The sequence below is a fragment of the Sparus aurata genome, chromosome 20 (assembly GCF_900880675.1).
Source record: "Sparus aurata chromosome 20, fSpaAur1.1, whole genome shotgun sequence".
Classification (NCBI taxonomy): domain Eukaryota; kingdom Metazoa; phylum Chordata; class Actinopteri; order Spariformes; family Sparidae; genus Sparus; species Sparus aurata.
In genome coordinates, this window is record NC_044206.1 from 22,873,683 (window position 1) to 22,890,444 (window position 16,762).

The 16,762-nt window shown below is 44.6% G+C and overlaps 1 protein-coding gene across 1 annotated transcript; it reads left to right on the forward strand.

Moving 5' to 3' along the window:
• The first annotated feature begins 6,359 nt into the window (after positions 1-6,359).
• Positions 6,360-16,177, forward strand: LOC115571759 (ATP-dependent RNA helicase DHX8). The gene is made up of 23 exons (XM_030401330.1): positions 6,360-6,544; positions 6,837-6,922; positions 7,036-7,108; positions 7,218-7,306; positions 7,600-7,706; positions 7,889-8,287; positions 9,038-9,182; positions 9,343-9,549; positions 9,639-9,726; positions 10,114-10,211; positions 10,396-10,543; positions 11,124-11,305; positions 11,907-12,101; positions 12,185-12,370; positions 12,457-12,667; positions 12,762-12,943; positions 13,071-13,211; positions 13,309-13,464; positions 13,620-13,757; positions 13,911-14,039; positions 14,416-14,612; positions 15,200-15,379; positions 15,480-16,177. The coding sequence occupies exons 1-23, from the start codon at positions 6,436-6,438 to the stop codon at positions 15,697-15,699; spliced, it is 3,666 nt and encodes a 1,221-aa protein (XP_030257190.1). The 5' UTR covers positions 6,360-6,435; the 3' UTR covers positions 15,700-16,177.
• Positions 16,178-16,762: the final 585 nt, after the last annotated feature.

Below are 16,762 nucleotides of genomic sequence, written 5' to 3' on the forward strand. Positions count from 1 at the left end.
TACAAACAGGGATCCAGGTCGGAGTGAGTGGCATCAGGAAACAGAAGCGATGATGTGGGGTAAAGGTCTGCAGTGACGGGGCAGGTTAGAAAAGGTCACCTGAGGGTGACACCTCCAGTCTGACGGTGTGTCGCCATCTAGTGGTCAGTAGATGAAGAAAATACTACTGCTGCTAATAATAACTTTTTTATATAGCACCTTTAAACACAGTGACGGAGAAAGTTAAAGTGGGAGAATCAGGAAGACAAACAGTCAAGATATGGTTAAAGAAAAGAGGATAAAAGTAAAACAAGAGGACAAAAGGTGCAATTTTCTATATAAATTAATACAAATAAAAGAGAAGAACACAAAAACACATACAAGCAAATAACAGATAAAAAGTAATAAATATAATAATAACAATGTATCAATGCATTGAATCAAGTAAATTATTGTGGATCAAGCATCTTTATTAACAGCTGTGTTTGCATCATGTGGAGGGGAGTCTATGAACATCAATCAATGAATCAATATATCAATGAATAGCTGCAGAATCAGATCAGCAGTGTGCAGACAGACAGAACAATAAATATATAATAGCAACAATGTGTTTTAAGAGTCATGGCGTCCACTTGGATCATCTAGAAATGGAAAAAAAACTGGAAAATAAAACAAATAACACATTTTCAAAGCAGCGTTGATATATTTTTGGCCACTTGGGGGCAGTACAACACGTGACAATGACATTGACATATCACTTTATAAGGTTGTTATTGTAAAACAGCATGAAGTTGTTACCCAACATCACATCATCATCAGTATTCCCACCAACTGCCTGAGCGACACATCTGTCCTCCGAGCTGCTAAGATGCTCCGCTGTGCTCTTCAGCCAATTAGAACCTGATAATTAACCATCAATCATCTGAGAGTGAACCGAATCAACAACGCTCTCCAAACACTCCAGCAGGAAGCTGCGGCTCCATTTATCACGACGGAAGAGTGAGAAATACTTTTCTGTTCCCCTGAGGGAGAAATTGGGTTATTTTACAGTTTCGACTTCTAGAACAGAAACGTCGCCGCATAGCAAAACATATGAGAATGATAAAAAATGGAGAAATATGTGTATTGTACTGTTAAAGAGCTACAGAGAGAGGGAGTGAAAGAGAGAAATATAAATCTGAAAAGACGTCCTTCATACAACTCTCCAGCTACAGTGTGGATAATATTGAAAAAGGTCATAAATGAAAATAACGTTCAGTATAAATCCTTCAGTGTATCAGATTATTTGCACAGTTGAAGGATTGCTCAAACAACCATCGACGATATTGCGCGAAATGATCCGGTGTGCAGGATTTAGTGGCAGAAATGTGATATAATATTCCTACTCATGTTTCCGTTGATGAAGAATCACCTGACAATAAGAATAGTTTAGTTTTTTTTTTTAATCTACAGAGATCCTCTTCCATAGAGCCCGTCGTGTTTCTACGGCAGCCTAGAATGGACAAACTCTGGACGTTTTCATAGGAGAAGGTGAGGCGAGGAGTGCTCAGTTGGTCTACCTCACCGCTAGATGCCACAAAATCCTACACACTGGACCTTTAATATCACATTTTTAACACTTAAAGACCTGAACTAAACGTCTGAAACTCTGCTCAGTGATCCGGAGGGTTTTTTATCCTGAAACACAACATTTCTACTCCGTGTTTTAAGTTTTGAGAATGAAGGTTGTGCGATTCTGTTCTCGACCCGCCTCTTCTGTCACCCTGCATCAGGATCACATTCGTAGGTGGCGATGTTTGAATGTTTGTCACTGTGCGCTCTTCGCTCCGACTGGACGTGGAAAGGGAAAAACGGTGATTCATGCGTCGGGGGCTCGCTCGCTCTCTGGGTTCTGACTCATGGAGCAGTGTGTAACTGGGTCTGTTGGTGTGTGGCAGGTGTTGTGAATGACTTCCTTTTCTTTTTCTTTAGTATGAATTTGGTGAAGGCAGGGTTTGGATCTTGTCACATGAAGTCCTCCATGTGGGTGGAAGCTGTTGTGGGGGCTGTGATCTCACAAAGGCAGCTTTTCCGCCAGCCAATCCCATCGCTTGGATGATAGCCCGGCCCCCTCGGATCGCCCTCCTTCTCTCTCCCTCTCTCTCTCATGTCATGCACACACACCCTCTCTCTCTCACACACACACACACACACACACACACTTCATGCTCGGTCATAGCAGGAATTTTCCACTCAGCAGCAGGAGAACATTGCAGCCAGCTGCGCTGTCAACTGCACTATATGGTTGAATCTCAAAGACTGTTTGCATACGCCCCCCCCCTCTCCCCCCTCTCCTCCTCCTCCTCCCTCTTCTTCTTCTTCTTCTTCCAGCCCTGGCTTTTTCCTCACCACGTGTTCGGCTGCACACATGCACGGAGCCGCCGCAGCTAGCTGGCTACACTGAGTACACAGTGTGCAGTACATGTTCAGCGCATGTGATCCAGCAGCAGAGCTCCTCGTTTTCATCTCTGCGTGTCCTCTCGAACAAATACAAAGCCAAAAAGCAGCGCGTGTTTACCAGGACAGTGGAGCAGGAGAATGCAAATCCAAGTACTGGGACCCATGGGAGACAGGACGGCCTACTAATACCTCCCTCCCCCCCCCTTATCCGTCTCCCCCCCTTTGTCTCTTTCACTCTCTTGTACACAAACTCTCTCCTTCCAAAGAATCGTACATGGACCAGCTCCAACAGTAGCTCCTTCTCCCCCACCACCACCACCACCACAGACTGTCATGAGAAGATCTAGGACAGTTGTGCGCATGTACCGTGCGTGTCTGTATACATTAGAGGCCCGGTTATATAAGCGTGAGCCCAGCCCGCCCCCTCCCCCGTCCCCCCGCCGCTCCATACGTTCTGCCTGCTTCCTCTCAAATCAGGTCAGGTGAGGACGGCCGAGCGAGGGATCCGCCGTGGTCAGATGAGGACATCATGGGAAATACATGCATAACGTTGGAAGCCTACACCACTCGGGGGGGGGGGGGGGGACATTTTTTTCCATAAACACTGGCCTGATCCGGAGCAATGTGACTGGACGGAGGGGGAAAATAAATATTCACTTTTAATCTGAAGTAGCGTGGCACCACCTGTTTAAACATGACGTGTCTCGCCCGACTGGGATTTTAACTTTGGACATTTTGTCTGCTTCCACATGCAACATACGGCCAAAAGTATGTGGACACGCTTATCGTCTTCTTGGTCTAGGCCCCTAAAAGGAGGAAGAAGAACTCGACTTCTTTGGGGGAATAAATGTAGGGATCGTCCCAGCTTAGAGTAAGGAATGAAAGCAGGGGGGACAGTGCCGTCTCTGTAGCGAGGCTGGTAGTCGATACAAGAAGTTTAAGGCCAAGTTCATGCCTAAAAGCTGCAGCGCTGTTTTGCTCTGACGCTTTATGTACCATCTAGTTAATTTATTACTTGAAAACATTTGAGTTTTTCCCAGTTCAGTGTGGGGGAACTTCATCTCAACGCCATCCAACACCTTTTGGGCTGAACTTTGTTACCTAAGATCATTTCTGGACCTCACTGACGCTCTTGTGGCTGAAATGGAGCAAATCCCTGCAGAGAGAAACTCCAAAATCTGGTGGAAAGTCTTCCCACCACACTGAGGGGGACTTATGGGTGGAGCGTTGCAGTGTCTACATACTTTCGGCCACATGGTGTATATGCTCTGAACTTTTGGCCATATTTGCAAACGCCAGAGTCTCGTCATGAATCATCGTAGAGGGATACTTGGGAAATGCACAGACTTGGAACAGAACCCGCGTGACGTCCGAGCAGAGCGACCTCTTGGGAAGCGAGGGAATCCATTACCATCTAAGTCAACATGGGAAGACGTGAAAATGGAGGGAAAAAAATGTTTGCTTTCAAAGAAGCGGGAGTCGGAGGAGGATGAGGATGAGGAATGACAAGTGAAGCAAAAATAATTAGCAGAGAGATAGCAGAGGCTCAGCGCCCGTCTCCTGTTACACACTGGAGCGAGACATAATCTCATGCCTTCACTCCTTCTTCTGACGGTCAAATGTTACAGGTTGTGAGAATTATGGGAGAATTTATGGGATGTTTTTGGGGGTTTTTTTTGATCGGGAATTAAGCCGCAGTCTGTTAAGTACATGGTGTGTTTATGGACGTGTAATTAGGATTAAATTTAATAAAGAGATTAGAGGCAGGGGGTCTGAGAGGAGAGAGAGCCAGAGAGGCACCGACTGAGGGAAATATGTAAACACACAGAGGGCAGAGTGTGTGTGTGTGTGTGTGCGTGTGTGTGTGTGTGTGTGTTGAAGGGTTAAGGATGTGCAGGGAGATGTAGGGTTATTCCAGGACTGGTGGGTCCCCGTCCTCCATGTCCTACATACCTTCTCGCACTCCCGACATAAACACCACACACCTCATGCAACACGACCCTCCTGACAGCTCACACAGAGTGCTGCAATACGCGGTGTTGATTAACCGATCCACACTTTCTCCCTCGATGAAACACTTCCAAGCCTCCTCCGCGAGGCAGAAACCTGTTAGCGAGTGCAAAAGCATGAATCACCCCGCGCGCTGTGACACTCTGTGTACCGGCCGAGATAAAAAAGTGAGATAAAGTTGAAGTGGAAGTCTGAGCTAAGTGCTCAAGATTGCACAGAGTGATTCGCTGTTATAAACTGAAGACTAGAAGCCAGAGTTTGTGTCTTCAGTAAGTTAATTTTATTTTACTTTTTGCTCAACACTTTGTTTCTTGTGACTAATCACCCAGTGGCTCAGTTGCATTGTGGGTAACGCAGGCACCTGGTTTATGAAAAGGTAGAATGTGTGGAATGAAAAAAGGTGATATCTCTGATTCCGCTGTATCAATTCTGATCATTTGTTCTTAAACTGTCCATCAGTGCAGACCAGTGGACGGCACATGTGGGAAGTACAAACACTGATTTTCTGATTTTCTCACTTTGTTGCTGCTCGGGACGCTTCACTGACCCAAAATGTGGCTATTTGACGTCCTGGGAATGAGACTCAACAATCAACTATATCTTTCTGGTGCGTTCAGGAACAACAGGGACAAATCCTGCTGATTCTACCTTTAAGTTTAATAGTCTTTCATTAATTTTATTAATATGACGTGAGCTTCAGTTAGCTTTGACCACAAATGGTCAGAAGAATATGTTGGAAGGGATACTTATCTTTACTTCTACTTGAGTAAAGAATGTGTGTACGTTTGCCACCCCTGCTGGACTGCTTTTCAACAGCTGGTGCCTACATTACCCACGATGCAACTATGCCACTATGTCAAATCACTGGAGATAATTTATCAGATTACATGCAGCTTCCTCTGGAGCCACAAAAGGCTTTATTCTACATTCTCCACATATCCAGAAGGGCTCCTCAAGACCTTGTAAACTCACTTTAATGTATAAAAGTTTCCCTTTTAATACGTCATGTGCCTTCAGCAGCCTTGATGCTTTTGGGTTGGTAGAGTTTCTCTCCCGTGAGAAGATCCGTGAGGTCAGGAACAATTTGGATTTCAGTGTATCCCAAAGGTGTTTTAGACGGGGTTGAGGTCAGGGGTTTCGTTGCACGCCAGTCAAGCTGGGAAAACCATTTCTTCATGTCATGTCGAAACAGGAAAGGGCCTTCCCTTAACACTTACCACAAATTTGGATGTACGCCATTGTCTAACACATAATTGTACGCTGTAGCATTAAGATTTCCACTTAATTCTAAGTGGCCCAAACCACAAAAATCTGCACCAGACCAAAAATACACCTTTTCACACACTTATGGCCCTTTATGGACGTTCCCTTGGGGGCACATCTGCAACATTCTGCCCTTTCTACGACTTAAATATCTTAAACCGTCCAGAGCTACTAAATTCTTCATCCCAGTGTGGCAAATTATTTAGATAACAAGGCCGTGCCAGACATAACGGCGCTCCTGTTGTGCACCCCGAGGCCCGCGGCTGTATCTGTAGGTCCCACAGCACATTAAACATAAACCGGTAAATGAGTTAAAGATGTGCGTGTTTTTGGACAACACTGCAGAGGATGTTGCAAAGAATCATATCTCTGGCCAAAAAATCTGCAGGAGAACATTTACACAAGTTACAAACAATTCATGAAACACGGTCCAGAAACACGCAGCCTGTGTCTTTGTTTCACCACGTGTTTAAGTGATGTACCTCCGAGATTTGATAGTTCACTTTTGTTATAAAATACAGATTTTTACAGTCTGCTTCCAAAACACAGTAAAAACCGCACATGTGGAAACTAAGGGGTTTTAGCGCCATCGTGCGGCAACACCCGGAACTCCAACGCGTTGATAGCGATGACGCGATGACGTACGCCAATAGCGAGGCGCGTACGAAAAAGATACGGAAGTGGCTTCAATCCAATATGTCTGCTGGCGTTTGCGTTGCCTGAACAAAACAAGGCTCGTGGAGAATGGCAGAAGGCGGCGTTGACGAGCTCTCGCAGCTCGAGTATCTGTCTCTGGTGTCCAAAGTCTGCACGGAGCTCGACAACCATCTTGGGATCAGTGACAAGGATTTAGGTTTGTATTTTGTGCCCGTGCTAAAGCGAAAAAAAAAGGCTATGCTAACTAACTAGCTCATGCTCACTAAGTAGCTGTTGATAGCTAGCCACGGTGTTGTCTTTAGCTTGTTTTACTCGCAGATTAAGTAGTTTGCGAACTGTAAGTGGAGTTTCAATAAGATTTTAAAGCGATATATATCCGTGCCAGAGTGGGTTTCGATCGACGTTAGTGCGAGACTGCGAGTTAGCTAACTTAGCTTAACTGTTAGCGTAATAGTTCTCTGGTAACTTGTTGTTTCTTCCTTCCGCAGCTGAGTTTGTCATCGACCTCGCCGAGAAGCAGCCGACGTTTGATGGATTCAAAGCTCTTCTGCTTCAAAATGGAGCCGAATTCACAGTAAGTTTGACGCTTAAGTTTTACGGTACATTGGTTATATAAAGTGATGTAAGCTAACGGTAGTAGTTAGCTAGCAGTACTTGGTAACTGACGGTTTGTTGTGTTCTCTGTAGGATTCTCTCATCGGTAACTTGCTCAGGCTCATCCAGACTATGCGACCTCCATCCAAGGCGTCTGCGATCACAGGTAAGCCTAATCTCTTTACATTTACCTTTGTGTTGAGTTGTGTCATTGTAACTGTTGCATATCTGCTGTATTCCTGCATGATGTCATATGGTGGTTCTTTGATTTTCAGCCTCTGAGGAGGACAAGCCGAAGAGCGAAAAGGACAAGCTTAAGGAGCTGTTTCCTGCGCTGTGTAGAGCGAATGATCCAGCACCGAGGGTATGTGGCAGTAACACAATACTTGTAGGTTGTACCTGTCTTAGTTGTAATGTCACTACCAACAATACAAAACAAGATCTTTACACATGGACTGATTACCTTCATTGGGTTTCATTAAACAATATTAACCCTGAGAGAGACCATGTGTCCCCTTTGCGGCATCTTTATGATGAAACTATGCGTTTCGAGGATGTGTAGAGGAGTCTGGTCCAGACTCTACTTTTAGTAATCACACAATCAGTGCAAAGCTGCAAAACTGTTGATGGTTTTGGTCTTTTGTTTGATTCTTTCAGAAACTCCTAGATGAAGATGATGTAAAAGTAGCAGCTGATGCCATGAAAGAGCTTGAGATGTTCATGCCCAGCGTCAGTGGGTCGGAAACCAAAAGCAGCAAGAGCAAGTAAGATGAATTTTTACTTCTTTGAAAAAAAAACCAAACATGTACGTGATGTTTGCTTTGTTGTGGAAGCAAAACCACAACGGGCAAATATGCACTTTTACTTCCAAGAACCTTTTTTCTATTACATTAGCAGAGGATTGTGAGGTTTATCTGTTGTGTACTTTTTCACTTTATTCTCTCAGGTCCGAAAAGAGCAGACGCCACAGCCGAAGTCGCAGCAGAAGCAGAGAAAAGGACCGCCACAGAGACAGGGATAGAGACAGAGATCGGGACAGGGACAGGAAGAGACGGCACCGCTCTAGATCCCGATCCAGGTCTCGCTCCAGAGACCGTGAGAGGCAAAGAGACAGAGATAGAGACCGAGAGAGAGATAGAGATCGTGGCAAAAGAAGAGACAAGTCTTCACGTTGGAGCGAGCGTTCACCCAGCCCCAAAAAAGACCAAGACAAAGACTCTGACCGCTGGAAGGACAAACATGTGGACCGTCCTCCGCCAGAGGAGCCTTCTGTAGGGGACATCTACAACGGCAAAGTCACCAGTATCATGCAGTTTGGATGCTTTGTTCAGCTGGAAGGATTAAGGTCAGTACAAAGTCACCAGAGTGGTGTTAACACAACACTGACCTGACTCGTCTGCAATGTTCCACACTTATAATATGTCATATTGTCAAATTTGAATAATTTATTTACAATATAAATCAGGGTTCGTACAGGTGCTTGAAATCCTTGAAAGTGCTTGAATTTCAATGTTGTGTTTTCAAGGTCTGAAAAGTGCTTGGATTTTAGTTTAAGTGCTTGAAAGTGCTTGACATTATAACTCTGTGTCTTTCACAAAATTGGGATCAGACTGGATAATTAATTTCTGAAGTTTTTGCTATTATAAAATATAATGTTAGATGTTTACAGCATGATACAATGTACATAACTGTGATAAAAAGTGAAGAAAAAAAATCACAACTATATATATGCCCTTAGATATGTATTTCACCCCAGCAATAAGGTGCTGGAAAATCTTAAAAATGACCCTTAAAAGTGCTTGAAAAGTGCTTGAATTTGACCTTGAAAAAAGTGTACGAACCCTGTATAAATGTAACAATAACTGTAGACAAAATAAGTTAGAGGTTAGACAGTACCTGCCATCTACTGACTCTTTTTTTGGCATTGCATTGTGCACTCTTCACAGCAGCGTATGCTGTGTACATGGCATAGCTTTCAAACTGTGTTTTTTTTGTCGACAGCCCAAAAAAGCTTTGATGACATAACTCAAAATATTTCCACACAGGTGATTTCAGAGCCGGTAAAGTCAACCATGTCGTTGTTCTCTTCACGCAGGAAACGCTGGGAAGGGCTGGTCCACATTTCCGAGCTGCGGCGAGAAGGTCGCGTGGCAAATGTGGCCGATGTCGTCAGCAAAGGCCAGAGAGTCAAAATCAAGGTGCTGTCATTCACCGGCTCCAAGACCAGTCTTAGTATGAAGGTAAGAAGAACAGAAAATAAACGGTTCAAATGTATGTGTGAGCAGAATTCAGAAGGAGCATTTTCAGTTTTGTGATTCTTGACGTTTATGTTCTCTCCGGGTCGACCTTTCCCCTTGTATAAATGTAAATGGCCTAACGTTTCCATCCTCTTTTTACCAGGATGTGGACCAGGAGACAGGAGAGGACCTGAACCCCAACAGGAGGAGAAACGTAGGCCCAGACGGAGGTGAGGAGATCTCTATGCGGAACCCGGACCGGCCGAGCAACCTGAACCTGGGCCACGCCCCCGAGATGGAGCAGGACGACACCCTGGAGCGAAAGAGGCTCACCAAAATTTCTGACCCAGAGAAGTGGGAGATCAAACAGGTGGGTGTATATAAGATGGATTTCTGCTGTAGTCTTTGAAGGCTTATTTTTACCACTCGACAGTATTCATGCTCTCCGTCTGTCCTCAGATGATTGCTGCCAACGTCTTGTCCAAAGAAGAGTTCCCTGATTTTGATGATGAGACAGGAATCCTTCCTAAAGTCGACGATGAGGAAGGTAAGAAATCTATCATTTCTACCTCTCACATATTTACTTATGATTCTTTAGTAAAACACATGAAGGGTCTCTTAACGCAGCACTATTAAGCATCTTTAACCCTTTAAAAAAAAATTTAATCTATTCAATAATTAGATTATACGTTTTTTATCATTGGCAATGTCTGTCTGTCAACTTTGGTCTGGACTGAAATACCTCAACAACTCTTGGCAGCCTTCCATTAAATATGATTCAGATATTTATGCTACCCAGAGACTGAATTGTAATAACTTTGATGATCCCATATCTTTACATGTCTTGCTACCCTTAGGTTAGAATAAAAAATGTAGTATGGATTATGACTTGCAGTGGACGGCGTGCTCATTGATATTGTGTGCTGCCTTTCAGATGAAGATTTGGAGATTGAGCTGGTAGAAGAGGAACCTCCATTCCTGAGGGGACACACTAAACAAAGCATGGACATGAGCCCTGTCAAGATTGTCAAGGTGCAGTAAACTTTATTCACTTTTTTGAACATGTTGCCACACATTTTGCCAAGTGAAAAATACAAATAGCGTTGAAACGTTGAGTGTAGCGATTATTTCTGAAAGAAAAGGTGATTATCTTTGTTCGGCGAATGAAAAGCGTAGTAGTATGTACACTTACACACTTGTGTTTCCCTCCGTGTAGAATCCAGATGGCTCTTTGTCTCAGGCGGCCATGATGCAGAGCGCTCTGGCTAAGGAGAGGCGAGAGCTGAAGCAGGCGGCACGAGAGGCTGAGATGGACTCCATCCCCATGGGGCTGAATAAGCACTGGGTCGACCCGCTGCCAGACGGTGAGAAACGACTTCATCTGCACGCCCAGCGTGTTTCTGAGACGCAGATGTTGATTGTTAAGTGCGATTCTTCACATCAGTCTGCAGCCATAAAAACATCCTCCAGCTGGAAATTAGCATATTGATGGTCTTATTGTGTGTCTTCAGATTTTATTTAAATATATATTACAGTTTTATCTTTGCTTCTTGTGCTTGAGTTTTGACTATGAGAGTCCAATTTGGAATGTAGTGTGTGTGTGTGTGTGTGTGTGTTGCCCCGCTTCATCAAAACCAGTCGTACACGAGGCCGTGATGGCAGACAGCACCCCTCAGGCTCAGCACTACTGGAGATTGGTATCTGGCTTCCTGCATCTCCATTTCAGGCCGGATGGAATAGTCTTGCCATGCTTCAGTGTGTTTATAAGTTTATGGCCTCAGGTGGTGTAGACGGTTTCCAGCGGTCCACGTGATCCTGCCCAAACCGCACAGATCTGGCAGTGACGTCATTAAAGATGTGATGAGATTTTAGTGGGGGGTGTTTAATGTGGACACAGGTTTTTCTCATTTACTGAACACACGTCTACTCCTCTTTTTTTCCCAGCTGACGGTCGGCAGATTGCGGCCAACATGAGGGGCATCGGCATGATGCCCAATGACATCCCGGAGTGGAAGAAGCATGCGTTTGGAGGCAACAAGGCCTCGTACGGAAAGAAGACGCAGCTCTCCATCCTGGAGCAGAGGGAGAGTCTGCCAATCTACAAGCTGAAGGAGCAGCTCATTCAGGTTCGCTTCCAAAACGAAACCCACAGGGAGACGTGTCAGCAATTTACTTTAATGCTTCACAGAGGAGCTTAGAATCGATTCTGATGAGGTTGTGCTGAGAATGTGATTATCTTTTAACAAAACAGATGTTGATGCTTTGAGATGCACTAAAGGGAAACATCTGCTGAATGTAAATTACCAGATTTCTACATCAGCAAAACACAAAAAAATGAAAGAAAATGCAGTACGACATGAATTACCCCGAGCAAAAAAGTGGTTGAAGTGAAAATACAGTACCAAGAAGCCAAAGTGTGGGTGGTGACATCATCTGCAGTGCAGGGCTGCAACCAGGGATTATTGTCTCGGTTAATCAAATGGAGCCCAAGATGACGTCTTCAAATCCCTTCTTTTTGTCCACAACCCAAAGATATTTATTCTACTTTAATAGAAGAGTAAAGAAACCAGATTGTTGCAGCTCCACTGGAGAGTCTGTCATCTGCTGGCAGCTTTTATTCCCGTGCTGCTTTTCTTCTCACCGAAAACAAGATAAAATGCCAAGAGCGAGCATGGCTGTGACTCAAGTGCCCGTTTAACATCTTCTCATCCTGTTAATCCTCCACAGGCCGTTCATGACAACCAGATCCTGATTGTTATCGGAGAGACGGGGTCCGGTAAGACCACCCAGATCACTCAGTACCTGGCGGAGGCGGGGTACACCACCAGGGGAAAGATCGGCTGCACGCAGCCTCGCCGTGTGGCCGCCATGTCGGTGGCCAAGAGAGTCTCTGAGGAGTACGGTTGCTGTCTCGGACAGGAGGTGAGAGACCCGTCCTTTACTGTGATGATCTCACTCGCTCGGTCTGATCTCCAGAGGGCTAATATGAATATGTTGTGTTTCAGGTGGGTTACACCATCCGTTTTGAGGACTGCACCAGCCCAGAGACGGTGATCAAGTACATGACAGACGGTATGTTGTTGAGAGAGTGTCTCATCGACTCTGAACTGGGCCAGTACGCCATCATCATGTTGGACGAAGCTCACGAGAGGACGATCCACACCGACGTCCTCTTTGGTTTGCTCAAGAAGGTAAGCAACATGAGAACACGCTTCTTTAATTCAGGCTTTTGATGGGGGAGGAAAAGAGATACTGAGTGTTTCTTTGTTTGTCTCAGACTGTACAGAAACGCACAGACATGAAGCTGATCGTAACGTCGGCCACACTGGACGCTGTGAAGTTCTCCCAGTATTTCTACGAAGCGCCCATCTTTACCATCCCAGGAAGAACTTATCCAGTGGAGGTCCTCTACACCAAAGAACCTGAGACAGACTATCTGGACGCCAGTCTCATCACAGTCATGCAGATTCATCTGACAGAACCTCCAGGTAGGACTTAAAATCTTCCGAACACAAGGATCTTCTTTTCACCAGTCGACCCGAACGCATAAAAATCTCTGTCTTGTCCCTCGTCTCTGTCCAGGTGACATCCTGGTGTTTCTGACTGGACAGGAGGAGATCGACACCGCCTGTGAGATCCTGTATGAGCGTATGAAGTCACTCGGGCCGGATGTTCCTGAGCTGATCATTCTGCCGGTTTATTCTGCTCTGCCCAGTGAGATGCAGACCAGGATCTTCGACCCTGCACCTCCAGGCAGCAGAAAGGTGACAACGTCTAACGGCGAACTTTCAAACTCTTTACACTGTACTTAAATGAATCATACTTTGAGTTAAATGTGCTTTTAAAATATGTATGTGCAGATGTGTAAAGATCTGTATTTGTTTGCTGCAGGTGGTCATCGCCACAAACATCGCAGAGACGTCTCTGACCATCGATGGGATCTATTACGTGGTGGATCCTGGATTTGTCAAGCAGAAAGTGTACAACTCTAAAACAGGCATCGATCAGCTGGTGGTGACTCCCATTTCACAGGTACTGTATTTATGTGATCAACTTTATATTTGGGGAAGAAGATAAGCAAATACTCTCTGATCGGCTTACTGGATTGTTTAAAAACGTGTGTTTTCAGGCCCAGGCCAAGCAGAGGGCGGGTCGAGCCGGCAGAACCGGCCCGGGGAAGTGTTACAGACTCTACACTGAGAGAGCCTACAGGGACGAGATGCTGACCACCAACGTGCCCGAGATCCAGAGGACCAACTTGGCCTCCACTGTGCTGTCTCTGAAGGTAAAGGGTCATTCTGCAGCCGACATCTTTTAGGATGAGCAGCAGGTGGAACTGGAGCTCAGATTTCAAAGCAGTGGGAAAGAAGTTGCTGCTGAACTTTCTCAGCCTTTTAGGTTTAGAATTTCATTAAACCAGTTTCTCTGCTTACACTTCAGGCGATGGGTATCAATGACCTCCTGTCGTTCGACTTCATGGACGCCCCTCCGATGGAGACTCTGATCACAGCCATGGAGCAGCTCTACACTCTGGGAGCTCTGGACGACGAAGGCTTACTCACGCGTCTGGGTAGAAGGGTGAGAGACGCTTTTACGCTCCTTCAGCTGCATTAACCAAGAATAAATCTGCATCTCATTACATTAATGCTCTTTGTAGTTTGAATAATGTAATTATCTTTGTCTAACCTTTTTAACATCGATCTAAATCTTCTCTCTGCGTGTGTCCTGTAGATGGCCGAGTTCCCTCTGGAGCCCATGTTGTGTAAGATGTTGATCATGTCCGTCCATCTGGGCTGCAGTGAAGAGATGCTCACCATCGTCTCCATGTTGTCCGTGCAGAACGTCTTCTACAGGCCTAAAGTATGTCAGCCACTAAACTTTATATTTAACATCCCTTTAAAGGTTTTTTTCCTGAGCGGGCAGCTTTATGTAATATGATTGAAGACTAGTCGAGATTCGTCAGGATCACGGGGAGCGTTATTATTCCTTGTCTTGATTTATAGATGGCTGTGCTCGTCACTTGTCAGTTTGTTTTGCTTCTATTACGGATAAAGTAAAGAACAGCTTGACGTTGATTTAAAAAGTGACAGCTGAGCCTATAGTTTGACAAGACGCGTTCCATCAACTTTGAATTTCCCTTTCTTTGCAAAAATTCTCCTCTTGTTTATGTATCATCGTGACAGTTTGTCCACTCATCATCCGACAGTTTAATTCATTTTTCTTTTTTGTGTTATAGGACAAGCAGGCCTTGGCCGATCAGAAGAAAGCAAAGTTCCACCAGCCTGAAGGGGATCACCTGACCCTGCTGGCCGTCTACAACTCCTGGAAGAACAACAAGTTCTCCAACCCCTGGTGCTACGAGAACTTCATCCAGGCTCGCTCCCTGCGCAGAGCCCAGGACATCCGCAAGCAGATGCTGGGAATCATGGACAGGTAGGATTGTTAAGATGACCGCTAGAGTTGGGCTGACGTGAAAGATTTAGAAGTCACAACCTGCACTGGATCGTTTCTGAAGAGAGTAATCTCTTGTGGATATCGTTTGATTATATAGACATTATAATCAGTGTCAAAATATCTTGAACTTGGTTTTTCAGCGCTGTTTTAAGTAGGAATAAATAACAGAAATATTAAATTTAGATGTCATTTGATACTGATTAAAATCAAAATTTGGTTGCAAGAAAGTGAAAACTAGAGAGGAAAATGTGTTTTGAAAATGAAACATGTTCTGAGTTATTCATTTGAATACTGGAAACATTCTGCAGCATCGGTTTCCTTTGGGTCTCGTGGATGTTCAGGAGAAATTTCAACCTAATCCAGTGAAAAAATGAGCAGTTGAGGCTGAGAAAACACCAAAAATATCAAATTATGCTCAGAGTGCCGAACCTAATAACAAGTATTTGGAGCAAAGCTGTCGGTGTCAAGAAAATCCAGACGTGATCTGAGAAGGCCTAGATGAGTTGGTGGAGAATGAACCATGATGAATCTGAAATAACATTAATGTCTTCGAATGTTTTCTTCAGACATAAACTGGACGTGGTGTCTTGTGGAAAAGCCACAGTTCGGGTCCAGAAAGCCATCTGCAGCGGTTTCTTCAGGAACGCCGCCAAAAAGGATCCTCAGGAGGGCTACCGCACCCTGATCGATCAGCAAGTCGTGTACATCCACCCCTCCAGTGCTCTGTTCAACCGCCAGCCTGAGTGGTATGACGCCTCATCAGCTCATCAGCACGTTTCCTTTTATAAATGATTCATATCCAGATGTAGAAACGGCTTGTTGACATCCTGCCTCTCTCGTCCTCAGGGTTGTGTATCACGAGTTGGTGCTGACCACCAAGGAGTACATGCGGGAGGTGACCACCATCGACCCCCGCTGGCTGGTGGAGTTCTCGCCCGCCTTCTTCAAAGTGTCCGACCCGACGCGCCTCAGCAAACAGAAGAAACAGCAGCGGCTGGAGCCTCTGTACAACCGCTACGAGGAGCCCAACGCCTGGAGAATCTCTCGTGCCTTCAGGCGCCGTTGATTCACTCCTGTTTTTATATTTGTACACATCGTATATATTCCTCCAGAAGTTCCTGAATCAAAGTGGGAAGTTTAGTGTCATTGTTTTTAGAAAATCTGGAGCCCTTTTACGTTTCACAGCACTGACACGCGAACTAAAACAAACTTCCACGTGTGTCGTTTGAGACAGCAGGTTTAAAGATCTTCTGTGAGGAGATCCTGCACAACAGTGGACTATTTATGTTGACTGTGTAAATTGTAACCGCATAATGTTTCTCGCCTGAATAAAGACCCGGTTGAAAATGTAATGGGGACCTTGATGTTTCACTAGTAAATACTCTGATGTCAGACTGTCGGAATGGAACGAGCATTATGTTTGATAGATTTTTGTACTATAACTGAGACGACTATCACGATCTTGTATCTGAGATTCTCGCTTTGCTATACATGCCAGTGCAACAGTGAAAATGTGTCCTCATTAAATGCTAACTTTTCCTAAATTTGTTTGGTTTTCTTGTAAATGTACTTCAGTGAGTTCTTAACTTGTTATGAAACAGTTAATGCCTCTAAATGACCTACGTAAGCACACGTGACCATCGGAACAAAATGGCTTCACGGTTCATGATTTCTTGATGGTTATTTATTTTAAATTTCTGTCACTGGGTTGGATTCAAATTCATGCTGGATGGGATTAGTTACAAAATGTGACTGTTTTTTAATGGCAGACTGCAGATGAATTGAGGAGTCTCATAAACTGAGACAATAAGCTGCTTTGTAGTTTGGTGGAACGGCACTAAAACAAAGTTTACTTTCTTTCACGACCTCCTGCGGGGTCGACCAGGACCAGTTAAAGATGAGTTCCTTGTAGCTGCTTTAAGTAGTTGAACATGTACAGCACTACAAAACTTTTTAAATTTTTTCTAAGAGGGTGAAAGCCACAATTAGTATGAAAAAAAAAAATAAGTTTGGGATATTTTTTTTAAAAAAGGCATAAAAACAACAACTGGAATTCATTGAACATGACTCACTGGGTTTGACTGTTAATAAATCCTGAAGGTTTATTTGTTGCCACATTCAAAAATTGC

Coding starts and splice junctions, on each gene's coding strand:
- LOC115571759 (XM_030401330.1), top strand. CDS start 6,436: ATGGCAGAAGGCGGCGTTGACGAGCTCTCGCAGCTCGAGTATCTGTCT. Junction 7,707..7,888: donor ACCAAAAGCAGCAAGAGCAA/GTAAGATGAATT, acceptor TTATTCTCTCAG/GTCCGAAAAGAGCAGACGCC. Junction 12,102..12,184: donor GTTGCTGTCTCGGACAGGAG/GTGAGAGACCCG, acceptor GTTGTGTTTCAG/GTGGGTTACACCATCCGTTT.